The sequence below is a fragment of the Rhinoraja longicauda genome, chromosome 27 (assembly GCF_053455715.1).
Source record: "Rhinoraja longicauda isolate Sanriku21f chromosome 27, sRhiLon1.1, whole genome shotgun sequence".
Taxonomy (NCBI): domain Eukaryota; kingdom Metazoa; phylum Chordata; class Chondrichthyes; order Rajiformes; family Arhynchobatidae; genus Rhinoraja; species Rhinoraja longicauda.
This window is the reverse complement of record NC_135979.1, coordinates 24,762,144-24,777,408: the sequence shown is the minus strand read 5'-3', so window position 1 is coordinate 24,777,408 and position 15,265 is coordinate 24,762,144. Positions and strand designations below refer to the sequence as shown.

Sequence of the window (15,265 nt, the reverse complement as noted above, 5' to 3'; positions counted from 1 at the left end):
GTCCCACATAGGAGATTAGTGGGCAAAATTAGGGCACATGGTATTGGGGGTAGGGTACTGACATGGATAGAAAATTGGTTGACAGACAGAAAGCAAAGAGTGGGGATAAATGGGTCCCTTTCGGAATGGCAGGCAGTGACCAGTGGGGTACCGCAAGGTTCGGTGCTGGGACCCCAGCTATTTACGATATACATTAATGACTTAGACGAAGGGATTAAAAGTACCATTAGCAAATTTGCAGATGATACTAAGCTGGGGGGTAGTGTGAATTGTGAGGAAGATGCAATAAGGCTGCAGGGTGACTTGGACAGGTTGTGTGAGTGGGCGGATACATGGCAGATGCAGTTTAATGTAGATAAGTGTGAGGTTATTCACTTTGGAAGTAAGAATAGAAAGGCAGATTATTATCTGAATGGTGTCAAGTTAGGAGGAGGGGGAGTTCAACGAGATCTGGGTGTCCTAGTGCATCAGTCAATGAAAGGAAGCATGCAGGTACAGCAGGCAGTGAAGAAAGCCAATGGAATGTTGGCCTTCGTAACAAGAGGAGTTGAGTATAGGAGCAAAGAGGTCCTTCTACAGTTGTACCGGGCCCTGGTGAGACCGCACCTGGAGTACTGTGTGCAGTTTTGGTCTCCAAATTTGAGGAAGGATATTCTTGCTATTGAGGGCGTGCAGCGTAGGTTCACTAGGTTAATTCCCGGAATGGCGGGACTGTCGTATGTTGAAAGGCTGGAGCGATTGGGCTTGTATACACTGGAATTTAGAAGGATGAGGGGGGATCTTATTGAAACATATAAGATAATTAGGGGATTGGACACATTAGAGGCAGGAAACATGTTCCCAATGTTGGGGGAGTCCAGAACAAGGGGCCACAGTTTAAGAATAAGGGGTAGGCCATTTAGAACGGAGATGAGGAAGAACTTTTTCAGTCAGAGAGTGGTGAAGGTGTGGAATTCTCTGCCTCAGAAGGCAGTGGAGGCCAGTTCGTTGGATGCTTTCAAGAGAGAGCTGGATAGAGCTCTTAAGGATAGCGGAGTGAGGGGGTATGGGGAGAAGGCAGGAACGGGGTACTGATTGAGAGTGATCAGCCATGATCGCATTGAATGGCGGTGCTGGCTCGAAGGGCTGAATGGCCTACTCCTGCACCTATTGTCTATTGTCTATTGTCTTTTGTCTAAATGTGGAAGTGGAACTCGGCGGGTCTGGGGAGGGAGGGAATGGGCGGCTGATGTTTCGGGTCGGGACCCTTCCGCGTCTGTAGTTGCTTGTTTTCACATTTCAAGTCGCTCTCCAGTTCCCGGTGGAAATTGCATTGTAACCGGCTTGACCCGCGAAATGTAAACAGTGTTCCCTCATGGGCGTTATCACAGAAATACCTGCAGTTAGTGTCTCCTGGTGTCCGGGCAGTCTCGGCAGCAACTCCCAGCCGTGGATCAGCCCGTCACCCCGGCAACGCCCCCGCCCCGCCCCGCCCTTACCATCAGCCCGGCAACGCCCCGCTCCGCCCGTCACCCCGGCAACGCCCCCGCCCCCGCCCGTCACTCCGGCAACGACCCCACCCCGCCCCCGTCACCCTCGGCGCGGCCTGATGACGTTTCGGGTGGCGTTGCCGCGGGGATGCTGAGGAGGGCCGTGTGCGCGCTGCTGGAGCCCGGGGCTCGCGGCCTCCTCCTCGGCTGGAGCAGGGCGGCGGCCCCCGGGCCTGGACGGCGACCGGGTCAGGCTGCGGGGGGACCCGGGAATTGGGGGGGGGGGGACCCAGGGACGGGGTAGAGAGGAGAACCCGGGAGAAAAAACCCGAGGGTCGGGGAGGTGGAGGGGAAGGGGGGCAATCCCAGGGATGGGAGAGGGCGGGTGGGACAAACCCAGAGATCTGGGCGAGGAAGGAAAGAGGACCCGGGTGGAGAGTCTCAGACTCAGGGAATGAGGGGAGGGATCCAGGGAGGCGGGAACCAGAGGGAGGAAACCCGTGTGGGGAGTTGTTGGAGGGAGGTGGGTGGGCAGTGACGGGGCCGGGGGGGGGGGGGGGGGGGGGTTGGATAACCCTGGGATGGCGGCCGGTGCTGGGTCTGACAAGCCCACTGACTTTCCCCGTGTCTGTCGCAGGTGCGGGGTGGGAGCCGGCCGGCTGCCGTTATGCTGCGGTGTCGAGGAGGACACCAGGTGAGTGCGGGTCAGCAGCTGTGTGAAACCCGGGGGTCGGCCCAGAGAGGGAGCTGAGTTTGTGATCTCCCTCAGAGAAGCCTGGCTCCTGTGTTGGCTCCCTGTCGCCCCGAGGGATAGGCCTGACACTGACTGGCAGGCAGAGAGAGAAGCAAAATACCACAGAGGTTCAGTGCCATAGTGGAGGAGCAAGATGTGCGGGAGAGTAATATTGATGGGATTTAATGGTTGGAGGAACACATAGGTGATGCTGTGACCAGAGGTGTGACTACGTGATAAGTCACCTCCCAAATCCCAGGGCAATAGAGCAGATTGAATGGTTGTAAGGGAGTGGGTGAAGAACTGTAAATAGTGGTTCCTGTTGGTACCAATGACAAAGGTTGAAGGAAGGAATTAAGTCCTCGCAGCAGAATTTAGGGAGCTGGAAAAGGCATTAAAAAAACCTCAAAGGTTGGGATTGCTCCCAGTTGCACATGCTAACAAGTAGAGGAAAAAGAGAATAGTGCAAATGAATGCATAAGCTGGAGCGAGGGCTTTCTAATTATGAGCCTTTGGGACTGTGGTTGGGGCAGGTAGGACCTGTGCAAGCCAGACAAGTTGCACCTCAGTGTGAGCAAGGCCAGTATCCCTGCGGATTTGTTAATGCTTTTGTGAAGGGTTTTAACTTGGCAGAGGAATGGGAACGACACAGGAGAACCAGGATGGAGATGCAGATGCTGGCATCGTGAGCAAAATACAAAGTGCTGGAGGAACTCAATGGGTCAGGCACAATCTTTGGATCGGGTGGACTGATGATATTTTGGGTTGGGACTGTGTTTTCGATTGAATGGAAAGAACACTAGGAAGTGAAGAGATCATGTGTGTGGGATTAAAGAGGGTTGTGTAGCAACAGGGGCAGAACATTTCCGGCTGGTGAAGTGATGGAAACATTTTCAATGGGGAGTTTTACAAGGTTATAGTTATAGGAGAATTGTGGAATAGGAATGGCTGAGTGGACTAATTCAATGTCGTTTACAAAGCTTGCACATGCATAACTGTTTTCTGTGTAATTGAATGAAGTCTCTCAGTGCTCTTTTATGTAATATTTTTCTCTGATAGAATTTTCCAGTCAGTTGGATGATCTGTCCCCAACCATGTTGAAGAAAAACTACCGCGATGTGGCAGTAGTGAGCAAGTACGTGGCCATCATTCACTAACTACTGCTGCTTAGTGTTTAAAAACTTAGTCTGTTAAAGCCTCTCTCTGACATTTTCCCAATTTATCCTTGCTTCAGCACCTCTTGTTCCAACACCTCCCTGTCCAGCAGAATCTGAAATAAAGTAAAAGTTATTAGGGCCCCGCATGTATTGGCATTTGGAGGGCTGCTGCCAACTGTCATTGAGAACTAAGCAACTGCTGCTGAAGCGTAGCTCTTAAACCCAGTAGACACAACAGACTGCAGGTGTTGTTTTACAACAAAAAAACACGAAATGCTGAAGTAACTCAACATTTAAGGCAGCATCTCTGGAGGATATGGATAGGTGACGTTTGTCACGGTGGGACACAGGGGAAAGGAGAGGAAGAAGAAGTTGAAAATAAAGATTTCAAAAAAGGTTTCTCCTAAAATCGGAGAATTCATTGTTCATACCGTTGGGTAGGAATACAAAATACTGTTCCTCTAGTTTGCACATGGGCTCAATGGTAATGGAAGACCCAGAACAGTCAGTGCAGGAAGGTAAGGGGAGTTAAAATGGTTAGCAACCTGGAGATCCAGCAGGCCTGACTAATAATTACTGAGTCTATGCTTGGTCTTGCTGATGTAATGGAGGTCACATCTAGAGCACTGAATGCAGTGGATGAGGTTAGATGAGATGCATGTGAACCTCTGTCTCACCTGGAAGGACTGCTGGGATCGCTGGATGGAGGCGAGGGAGGAGGTAATGGGACAGGTGTTACATCCCCTGCGGTTGCAGGGAAGGGTACCTGGGGAGAGGGTGGTTTGGATGGGAAGGTTTGAGCGAATCATGGAGTTGCAGAAGGAGTAGTTTCTGCAGAAGTTAGAAAGGGGTGGGAATGGGAAAATGTGACTGGTGGTGGGATCACATTAAAGGTGACAGAAATGTTGGAGAATCATGTGTTGGATGCGAAGGCTGGTGGGGTGAAAGGTGAGGACCAAGGGAACTCTATCCTTGTTCTGTGGGGGAAGGTGAAGTGAGAGCCGAGTGAGGGGACACAGAGGAGATGCGGGTGAAGGATTCATCTAAGATTGCAGGGGGAAACCACACTTACTAAAGAAAGAGCACATCTGAGATGTCCTGGAGTAGAAAGCTTTGATGTGGGAGCAGATGTAGTGAAGTCAGAGGAATTGAGAGTAGGGGATAGTGTTTTTGCAAGAGGCAGGGTGGAGGAAGTGTAGTACTAAAGAAAGACTACTAAAGAAAGAGTTTGAATGTCCTAGAATAAAAAAAACTATTAACTGATGTCTACTGCAATCCCACCGATTCCCACAATTATCTGAACTACACTGCCTCCTATCCTATCTTTTGCAAAGACTCTCTCCTGAACTTACCTGCAAAAGTACTCTGCATATGACTCTGATGCAGCCAAGTCGAGATGCCTTTTGGGAATCTCCTTCAGTGTTTCCCAGTCATTAGCTCAGTTTGACGTGTCTTTTGACACCCACAGTGTTACAATATAGTTCAGTCAGTCAAGTCTTTACAAAAGTTGCCTTGTTGAAATTAGGCCGAGTGATAAAAAGTCACCACTTTAATGTTGGCTGTTGTTTTAATTTAATTTAAAGTTGTCACTACTTATTTGAACCTGGGCCTGTTTATTAGAAAATAGGTGCAGGAGGAGGCCCTTCGAGCCAGTACCGCCATTCATTGTGATCATGGCTGATCGTCCACAATCAATAACCCGTGCCTGCCTTCTCCCCATATCCCTTGATTCCACTAGCCCCTAGAGCTCTATCTAACTCTCTTAAATCCATCCAGTGATTTGGCTTCCACTGCCCACGGCAGAGAATTCCACAAATTCACAACTCTCTGGGTGAAAAAGTTCCTTCTCACCTCAGTTTTAAATGGCCTCCCCTTTATTCTAGGACTGTGGCCCCTGGTTCTGGACTCCCCCAACATTGGGAACATTTTTCCTGCATCCGGCTTGTCCAGTCCTTTTATAATTTTATATGGTTCTATAAGATCCCCTCTCATCCTTATTTTAGACAGTTTGATGACATTGGTAAGGTTCTGAACAAAACAAAGCCTCAAACCATAGAAAAATATTGTACTGAAGATAGGAAATCCTTACCTGGTATTCCGAATATCAAATTGCCAAATACTGGGTACATAATTCCACTGAATGGGTGCCCATTTGTTTTAACCCCATGCATTACAGAATGGATGAATTGCTGTGGTTGCTCTGTCTGAGTGAGTTGGTGCTTTTGAGGAAGGCTCTTCAAAAAGGGGGAGTGAGTCTGGGACTAAGGATACATAGAATGTGCTTACTGATGAAACACAATGAAATGTTACTGAGTGGGGCTTTGGAGTATGTGGATGAATATTGAGGGAGATGGAGAAAACATTTGTTCATGAGCAGGAATGATGCACGTCAAGCCACTTGCTCATCTGGTCTGTAGTATCATTACCGAGCTGGGAAGCAGATGCTGACTTAGAATTGGGATGATGTGCAGGAGGACAAAGAAGGAAACAGAGAGGGAATATAAAGGCGTTGGCCCTAATTCTCGTGTGTAAGGACTGTGATGTGTTTTCTACAGGACTGATGACGTGGTTCGAAGACTGTTGTCACTGGAAATGGCAAGTCATGTAAGTCCTTCCCATTTTTGGATCATGTTTAAGAAAAGTACTGTGGAGCTGGCGTTCCAAAAATGAAGGCACAAGAGACTGCAGATGCTTACATCTTGAGCAAAAGTTTAGATTTAGTTTAGTTTATTGGCAAGTGTACCGAGCGAGGTAGAGTGAAAAGCTTTTGTGGCGAGCTAACCAGTCACGAAGTACTGAAGAAATCAGTGGGGCAGGCAGCATTTATAGAGGGAATAGATAGACGATGTTTCTAGTCAGGTGATTCAGGGCTGAACAGAGAGAAGGAGATTGAATGTGTAACTGTTAAATAATGGTGAAGGAATACGGAGAGAGTGGAGCGGAAGATGATGGCATCACAAGCCCCAGGTCACTACAGTTGACTGACGTTGCTAAAGGCTACAGATGACTGGAGAACCTTCAAAGACGGATGGAAATAGAAAGTTGGAGAAGACTGATGAGGCTGAGAAGATGGTTGGCATGTTATTAGTTTCAGAAAGGAGAGGAAGTTTAAGATTTTGCACTGAATATTGTGTATTTCCACTGTCCTTGAGTGATCATGGAACATTTTGGGCAAGTCGTGAAAAGATGCTACCTAGCAAAACAACTAATTAATATCTTGCAATAGCATCTTGAACTTAGTAACTGCCTGACTTTTGATGAGAGTTTAAGAAGTGTAAGAAAATAACTGCAGATGCTGGTACAAATCGAAGGTATTTATTCAAAATGCTGGAACAACTCAGCAGGTCAGGCAGCATCTCAGGAGAGAAGGAATGGGCGACGTTTCAGGTCGAGACCCTTCTTCAGACTGATGTCAGGGGGGCGGGACAAAGGAAGGATATAGGTGGAGACAGGAAGACAGTGGGAGATCTGGGAAGGGGGAGGGGTAAAGAGGGACAGAGGAACTATCTAAAGTTGGAAAAGTCAATGTTCAGTGGTGAGAGTTTAATCACATCTGTCCAGTGTATACAGTCACGGGGCTGACAGTTCTCAGTATTACTCCTTTCAGAGATTCTCACTGGATAGGGTGAAGGGGCAGGATTAGCCTTTATTTCCTCCTCGTGCTGTTGACTTTGCTTTGACCTTTCTACTGGTACAGATTTGATTGTGTGATTGACTCACTTTTAGAGAGAGAAGCTGCAGCTGAAAACTAGCCTTCTGGTGGAGAAGGTGCGGAGGAATCCCAGTGACGTTGGTTCCACGGAAGTCCAAAGTGAGTTCGCTTTTTAGTTTTGCCTTCCATTCATCTTTCAACCACTAATAATAGCCCAGGACACAGGTGAAGCAGGACCATTGCTGTTCCTTGACCTCAGCTCATTTTCCTACCCAATCACTATTTCCCAGACATGACTGTGCCAAATAAACTCTGCACCCACGTCCAAAGCCCTCTGGGGATAGAGAATTGTAACCCTCCGTGCCTGTAAAAGCACGACTCCTTATCCTAATCTGTCTCCCATTTTAATTTCTGCACTCAGGACACAGCCTATCAGATTCCACCCTGTCAAATGTCTTAAGAACCTTATTAGTTTCAATTAAATTGCATTTAATTCTATTGAACTCCACACAAGTTTGCAATTAAAAACAAGAAAATGTTGGAAACACTCAACAGGTCAGGCAGCATCTGTGGAGAGGAAAACGTTCAACATCTCGGGTCAGAGACCCTTCATCAAGATTGGGAAAAATAAATTTGAAGATGATTTAAAATTGCAGGGGAGGTACTGAGAGGGATGGATCGATGATATGTTTAAATCCACAACAGGTGGATGGGGAGTTAGGTGATTATGTGCCATTGTCTCCACTATGTGTTGCCATGGCAAAGATGCAGGACATGCCCAGCATATCAGGCTGTGCTAATGGAGAATCACTGGGTTAATGTTGCAGATGGACAAGTTTCAGCAGGAATGGCCAGTTGTGGTGTCCATGGAGGAAGCAAGTTGTTATGGATCAATCATTCCAGAGGGCAGTAAATATTTGGAATTCACTGCACACGATACCAATCAGTTGCTGAGTGTATTGTGGGCAATCATGAGGGCCTAAGATGAAAGTACTCTCCACAGGTCAATAGAGTTATTGTTTATTAATGGGAAGGATGCCGAGGAAAGGCCAGTACAGGTTTGCTGGCGGAGAAGAGAGCAGAGGGCCCTGGCCTACTATTTTCAATGTTCCGTGTCTGAAGCATGCTCAGAGTATGCAATAAAAGTGAACACTCATCGAATCATTGTTTTGGTGCATGCCGGGGTGTAAAAAAACAAATCGCAAAATCTATTCAAATTTAAGAGAATTGGTTGAGTCAGTGTGTTTCAGTGTCTGCAGTGGGCAGAAGGAGGATATTTCAAAAGACAGCTGCTGAATTGGTTGATTGAGTCTATTCCAATGTTGAAGCAGCAGCAGCAGCAGCGGGACATTTCAAAAGGCAGCCGGTGGATGGGCTGAGTGATCAAAATGAGCTAATTGAGCAGTCAATAAAAATAAGGCAAGTTGCTGCAGAACACCTTATTAGGAGAGACCTGTGTGGTGAGTGAGGACGTGCTGTGTGGTGGGTGAGTGTGTGGCTTTGGTTCAAGATGTTTGGGCAAGGAGGCTGGGCAGAGGAGGACAGGGGGTAAAGGTTCAGTCTGCCTTTTTCTTCTGTGATTGTTGTGCTTTCTTTTCTCGGTTTTAATGCAATGGTGATGGCAGGTAGAATGGTACAGTGTACGTTCTACAGGTTGTGGGAAGTCAGGGAAACTGCTCGTGCCCCTAATGACTACACATTTGGGATTGTGTGCACGCACAGCTCCTTGCAGTATTAAGGAACTAGAGCTACAGCTGGACGACCTCAGGATCATCCAAGAAAATCGGAGCTTCATATGTGGGACCTCCGGGGTAGTGATCTGCGGATTACTCCCAATGCCACAGATAGGAGTTGTACAAGGTGGTCAGGTCTAAGATCCAGGAAGAGAGTAGGTAGGTGACCAGGAGGAGAAAAGATCAGAGATTGCAGGTGACCTTGCGGCCATTTTCCTTCATAACAGGTTTACCCTTTTGGATACAGTTAGGGGGAATGACCAGTTAGGGGTGAGCAGGAATCATGGCTGTGGCATTGAGCCTGGGTCTGAGGCACAGTGGGGAAGGGTAATGTCAAGCAGAGCCACAGCGATAGGAGACTCGTTAGTTCGGAGGCAGACAGGAGATTCTGCGGCAACGATTGAGACTCCAGGATGTTCTTGATGCCAGGGTCCAGGATGTCTCGGAGTGGCTGCATGACATCATCAAGGAGGAGGGGGAGCAACCAGTAGACATTGTTCACGTTGGCACAAATGACGTAGGAACAGAGATGAGGTCCTGCAAAAATGATTATTGGGAGTTCCAGAGCCTCCAGGACCTCCAGAGTGGGGATCTCTGGATTACTCCCAATGCCAGCTGCCAGTGAGGTTAGGTGCAGGAAGACAGGACAGATAAATGCGTGGCTGAGGAGTTGGTGCATGGATTCAGATTTTTGGACCATTAGGATCTGTTCTGGCGTCAAGATGATCTGTACAATAGGGATGAAAGGGAACCAATATCCTGGCAGGCAGATTTGCTAGTGCTACTCGGGAGAGTTTAAACTTCATTGGCAGGGGGACGTGATCCAATACAGCATAGAAGCAGGTGACGGGCTGGGGGTTGTTATGGAAGTTGAAGAAAGAAAATTTGGTGGACAGAATAGGCAGCAGGGAGCAAGGATGGAGTGTTGGATTGAGTTGTGTTTATTTTACTGAGAGGCCTGACGGGCGAGGCGGATGAACTCAGGTGATAGGGACAGTGTAGCTGTTACGAAAACCTGGCTGAGAGAGGGACAGGACTGGCAGTTTAATATTCCAAAGTACAGGTGCTACAAGGAGAGATGGAGATGGGGGGGGGGGTAAAAGAGTTGCTTTATTGATCAAGGAGAATGTCACAACAATAGTTCAAGGTGACATTACTGATGGTTCGTCCTGTGAGGCTATATAGGTAGAGCTGAAAAATAAAACGGGGGTGACCTGTTTTTTGGGGGTGTACTAAAGGCTCCCAAATAGTCAATGGGAATTAGAACATCAAATATGCCAGGAGATCGCGGGCTAAGACTAATAAGGTTGTCATAGTAGGGGAATTAACTTTCCCAATAAAGACTGGGACTGTATTAAAATAGATAAATCTCCTGGGCCTGATCAGATATATCCAAGGATACTGTGGGAAGCTAGGGAAGAAATTGTAGGCACTGTGGCTGATATAGATGAATCGTCATTAGACATGGGTGAGGTGCTGCAAGACTGCATATGAATTTGGATAGACATGGGCTAATTCGGGATCGGCAGTATGGTTATGTATGTGGGAGATTGTGTCTTACGAATCTGAGTTTTTTTGAAGAAGTAACCAAAAAAGCTGGTGAGGCCCAAGCCATGTATATGGACTTCAGCAAGGCATTAGATTAGGTTTCGTGTGGGAGGTTGCTCTGGAAGGTTAGATTACATGGGTTCTAGGGACAGCTAGCCAATTGGATAGAGAATTGGCTTCATGGAAGGAAGCCGTGGGTGATGTTGAAAGGTGGTTTTTTGGGACCGGAGGTCTGTGTCTAGTGTGCCTCCAGATCATTGCTGGGCCCATTGCTTATGGTTTCTATCAACAATGTTGATTAGAATGTAGAATGCCTGATTAGTGGTCGGCATGGGCAAGTAGGGCCAAAGGGACTGTATTTGTGCTGTATGGCTCTATGATTCAGACCAATTGCATCAGAGGGGTTTAAAATAATCTTCCGGCCCACAATGTCTGTTCCGAAAATGATAGCAAGTTAAACTGCTTATTTATGTATCCAAAAGCCTCTTAAATAGCACTATCGTATCTGCCTCTGGCATGGTTATGGTACGCCATGTCTGACTCAGGATGGAATTACTTCTTGTTGTGGTAACAACGAGAGTTGGTGAGAGCAATGATGCACCTTGCACTGATTTTAACAAAGCTTTTGATAAGGTCCCACATGACAGGTTAGTCAAAAAGGAATCCAATGGATAGAGATAGATGGCAGTGTTTGGAGTTCATCAAACCCCGAGTGGTTCTGTGTGGGATGTGCTGCAAGTGCCCAGCAGGGCCAGCAGCATCTGCGGAGAGAAAATCAGATTTAATGTTTCTGGTCGATTATCTTTCACCTGATTTACTCCAGGTGCTAGAGTTTCCTCCCAAGTCCCTGCTTGAGCCCCTTTCTGCATTCTGTAACAGACTCTGAAAAGGCTAAACCTGGTGGGCAAGCTAAACCTGCAGGCAATCTGAAATATAAATGTGATGATGGAACTGCCGAGTGTTTCCACTGTTATGTGTTCACTTCAGACTTGCAGCACTTGTTTCTTTGCCTCCTTGACCACAGGCTGAGGTGTAGGGTGTTCATGTGTTAAGTTACCCACCTTTCTCTCTTCCTTCCCACAGTTGCCATCCTAACAGCAAAAATTCGGAATTACCAGGAGCACCTGCAGCTCCACAGGAAGGTGTGTACATCGGAGTTCCACAGCATCTTTGTGCAGACACATCTGTACCTTCTGTATTAACATATGTTACACATTGCTCCAGCTGCCAATTGTTAAATAATTGTTACTTTGACAACTTTGGCCTGCATACTATTGCACACATCCTCCTTTTCCTTCCCTAGCCAACTCTGCAATTTAAAAAAGCCTGCCTTCTCTCTTTTCCCATTCTAATTTTCCTTACGAAGGTATCACAAAATGCTGGAGTAACTCAGCGGGCCAGGCAGCATCTCAGGAGAGAAGGAATGGGTGACGTTTTGGGTCGAGACCCTTCTTCACTCAACTCCCTCTGTGTATGAAGGAACTGCCGATACTGGTTTAAACTGAAGATAGACACAAAATGCTGGAGTAACTCAGCAGGACAGGCGGTAACTCAGTCTGAAGAAGGGTCTCGATCCTTCTCTCCAGAGATGCTACATGTCCCGCTGAGTTACTCCAGCATTTTGTGTCAATCTACTCTCTCTCCTCAGCCTCCTATGTTGCTCAATGTCAACTCTTTTTCTGTCCCTTAACGAATAGCTGGACATCACCATGGCACTGATTGCCACTGAGCTTTGCCTCACTTGCTCTCCACGCATGCATCTCCCAATAATGTAGGAGAGGAACAGGCCACACAGACCAACCTTTTTGTGTCGGTGTTTAGTGGTCTATATTCCACATAATCCCATTAAGGCATCCCTCTCTGATTACTCCCATTGCCCTGTGGTCTCTAAACATGGCCATTGTGTGGCATTTCTCCCTTCCACTGGGATTCTGTACTTCCGATAAGCTGCCTGTAGACCTACTGTCTTACGTGGAGCAGAAGGGAGCACACTCCCATTTATGACCATTGAGCAGAAGACAGAGGCTGAATGGATCTTCAGCCGTTCCTCTCCTTTCCAATCTTGTTACCTGACCTAATGTTGGAGGCAATGTTTGAGGCTCTGATAGTTACACACCCCAGTATCCAGTGCTCATTCTCATTTTCACTTGGCCAGGATAAGACCAACAAGCGTTATATGTTGCTGGCAATCGACAGACGGAAGAAGCTGCTCAAGTACCTCCGGCGGACACGCTACGAGGCCTTTGAAAATGTCTGCACACAGCTGGGTATTCAGTATACCTTTCCCCCTGAGTATTACAGGAAGGCAACACAGCGATGGATTGCCAAGAAGGCTTTGTGCATAAAGGTACGGATATCTGCCAGTTGTTTCATCGTGGGTGGTTATTTGGGAGCTGCAGTCAACCCTTCTTCAGGACGTGCAAGGCTTAAATTGTCAATGGAACCACTCTGATCACCATTTAGTGCAAAATTTGTGGATATTGTGTTTGCAGCGGTAGAGTTGCTGCTTTACAGCGAATGCAGCGCCGGAGACTCAGGTTCGATCCTGACTACGGGTGCTGCACTGTAAGGAGTTTGTACGTTCTCCTCGTGACCTGCGTGGGTTTTCTCCGAGATCTTCGGTTTCCTCCCACACTCCAAAGACGTACAGGTATGTAGGTTAATTGGCTGGGTAAATGTAAAAATTGTCCCTAGTGGGTGTAGGACAGTGTTAATGTACGGGGATCACTGGGCGGCACGGACTTGGAGGGCCGAAAAGGCCTGTTTCCGGCTGTATATATATGATATGATATGATATGTGCCAATGTCATCCATTAAAGAATAGCTTGAGTACTGAACCAACACGAGCCACTCGGCCAACAATGCTCCTGCTGAACGTGATGCCAAGGTGGACTAAGCTCATCTGCCATATCCATCCATTTCTTTCATATCCATGTGCTTATCTAAAGCCCTCTTAAATGCCACTAATGTATCTGCTTCCATCACCAACTCTGGCAATATGTTCCCACCACCCTCTGTGAAAATACATGCCCCACACATCTCCTTTAAAACCTCCTTATCTTAAAGCTGTAATCTTTGACATTGTCACCCTGGGGAAAAAGGTCCTGTCTGTCTACCCTATCCATGCCTCTAATAATTTTATATACTTTCACGTCTCCCCTCAACCTCTGACGCTCCAGAGAAAATAATCCAAGTTTGTCCAACATCCAGGCAACATTCTGTTAAACTCTTCTGCACCCTCTTATGCCGCCACATCCTTTCCTGTAATAGGACAACTAGAACTGTACGCAGTACTCCAAATACGGCCTAACCAAAGTCCTAGACCCACGACCCCAAACATGGGACCCCAAGAGCCAAGACCCTAAAGCCGAGACCCCGAACCCGAGACCCCAAACCCATGACCGCGAACCGGAGACCCCAAAGCCCAAACCCCAAATTTGAGACCCCGGGACTCATAACTTCCTGATGTTTATACTTAATGCCCGGCCAATGAAGGCAAGCATGCCACACGCAAACTGATTCCATTGCTGAGATTTTGTAGGGTATATTAATGTTACTGGGAACAATGGTGACATAGCCAAACCAATATCCATACCTGTGGTTTGACTGGAGCTTCCACCCTTTACTGACAAACCTTGATATCGCAATTAGTTACGATCAACTTCAGCTGTGATAACTTTACAGTCGAACAACCTGACATCCATTGGACATTGTCCAAAGTTGCCCACGAAGAACAGTCCTGGGGCAAGGGCTAAAAGCTGTGTGATGCAGGCTGAACTCCAGCCCAGTAGGCGGACATTACTGAGAACGAAGATGGTTATTGTGCATGAACCTTAATTTGAGTAATTAGATGATACATGACAATTACTGCCGAGATTTCTCTCGATGTTATGTTCCCCACACATACTTTAGATGAAAAGATGTGACAAAATGTGAGAAGATCACAGCGGCGCTGACAGATTTATCTTTGGGTACTTAGTTTGGCAACAAAGAATCGGATGAAAGGGTGGACATTGGAAGCCAGTGTGGACTCCAAGAAGCAGGGAAACACACACTCAGTCGCATTCCCATCTTATCCTACTCTCACTCTGACGTTTTGCTCTAATTCAGGTTTTCCAGGAAGTTCGGAAAATCCGTGCTGCCGAACGGCAGAGGCGCAAGGCAGTGGCTGCAGAGAGAGAACAGTCTGTCAGCAAGGTAGTGAATGAAGGTACACCTGTGTGACCACCGGTGCCTGCAACATCTGCATTTCCATGGAAGGTGTTAAAACTTCAATGTCCAATTAATAAATATTTATCTTTTCAAATTTACTGTACACTTTTTGATAACTTTGAGAAATCTGAATCTCATTAGTTATCATCAGGAGTGTGATGAGGCATATTGATACCAGGAGATGGAAGATACTTCTAAAGGTATGATCCTGGCTTGCTAAACTTTACAGTGCCAATTGTTGGTTCTCTCTCTCTCTCTCTCTCCCTCTCTCTCTCTCTCTCTCTCTCCCCCCCCCCCCCCCCCCATCTACTTAGCCTCAAGCTGTCAATGTCTGTCTTGTAAGAGTACGAGGAGCAGAACTAGACCATTCGGCCCATCAAGTCTACTCTGCGATTCAATCATGGGTGATCTATTTTATCCTGTGCGGAGGCACAGCAGTAGAGTTGCTGCCTTGCAGCGCAAGAGACCAGGGTTTGATCGTGCGTACAGGTGCTCTCTACAGAGTTCCCTGTGGGTTTTCCCCGGTTGCTATGGTTTCCTCCCACATTCCAAAGACTTGTAGATTAATTGGCTTATGTAAAATTGTCCCCATCTGTGTAGATTAGAACTAGTGTGATCATTGGTTGGCGCAGATTCGGTGGGCCAAAGGGCCTGTTTCCATGCTGTATCTCTAAACTAAACTAACTGCGAGTCCTCTCAACCTCATTCTCCTGCCTTCTCCCCATAACCTTTGATGTCCTTACTAATCAAGAACCTATCAA

The 15,265-nt window shown here is 47.2% G+C and overlaps 2 protein-coding genes across 2 annotated transcripts in view; one reads left to right on the top strand and one right to left on the bottom strand.

The window, feature by feature from the left end:
* The window catches only part of nipal3 (NIPA like domain containing 3), a 57,160-nt gene extending 55,763 nt beyond the window's left edge, over positions 1-1,397 (bottom strand). Inside the window, exon 1 of the mRNA XM_078423282.1 lies at positions 1,377-1,397. The gene's annotated coding sequence lies outside the window, so the exon portion shown is untranslated. The remainder of the gene's footprint in view (positions 1-1,376) is intronic.
* Positions 1,398-1,564: 167 nt separating this feature from the next.
* Positions 1,565-14,781, top strand: LOC144606857 (small ribosomal subunit protein uS15m-like). Its single transcript, XM_078423283.1, has 8 exons — positions 1,565-1,717; positions 2,107-2,163; positions 3,262-3,337; positions 5,915-5,963; positions 7,086-7,170; positions 11,376-11,434; positions 12,448-12,639; positions 14,403-14,781. Exons 1-8 carry the CDS (start codon positions 1,618-1,620, stop codon positions 14,514-14,516), a joined length of 732 nt encoding a protein of 243 aa, XP_078279409.1. The 5' UTR covers positions 1,565-1,617; the 3' UTR covers positions 14,517-14,781.
* Positions 14,782-15,265: the final 484 nt, after the last annotated feature.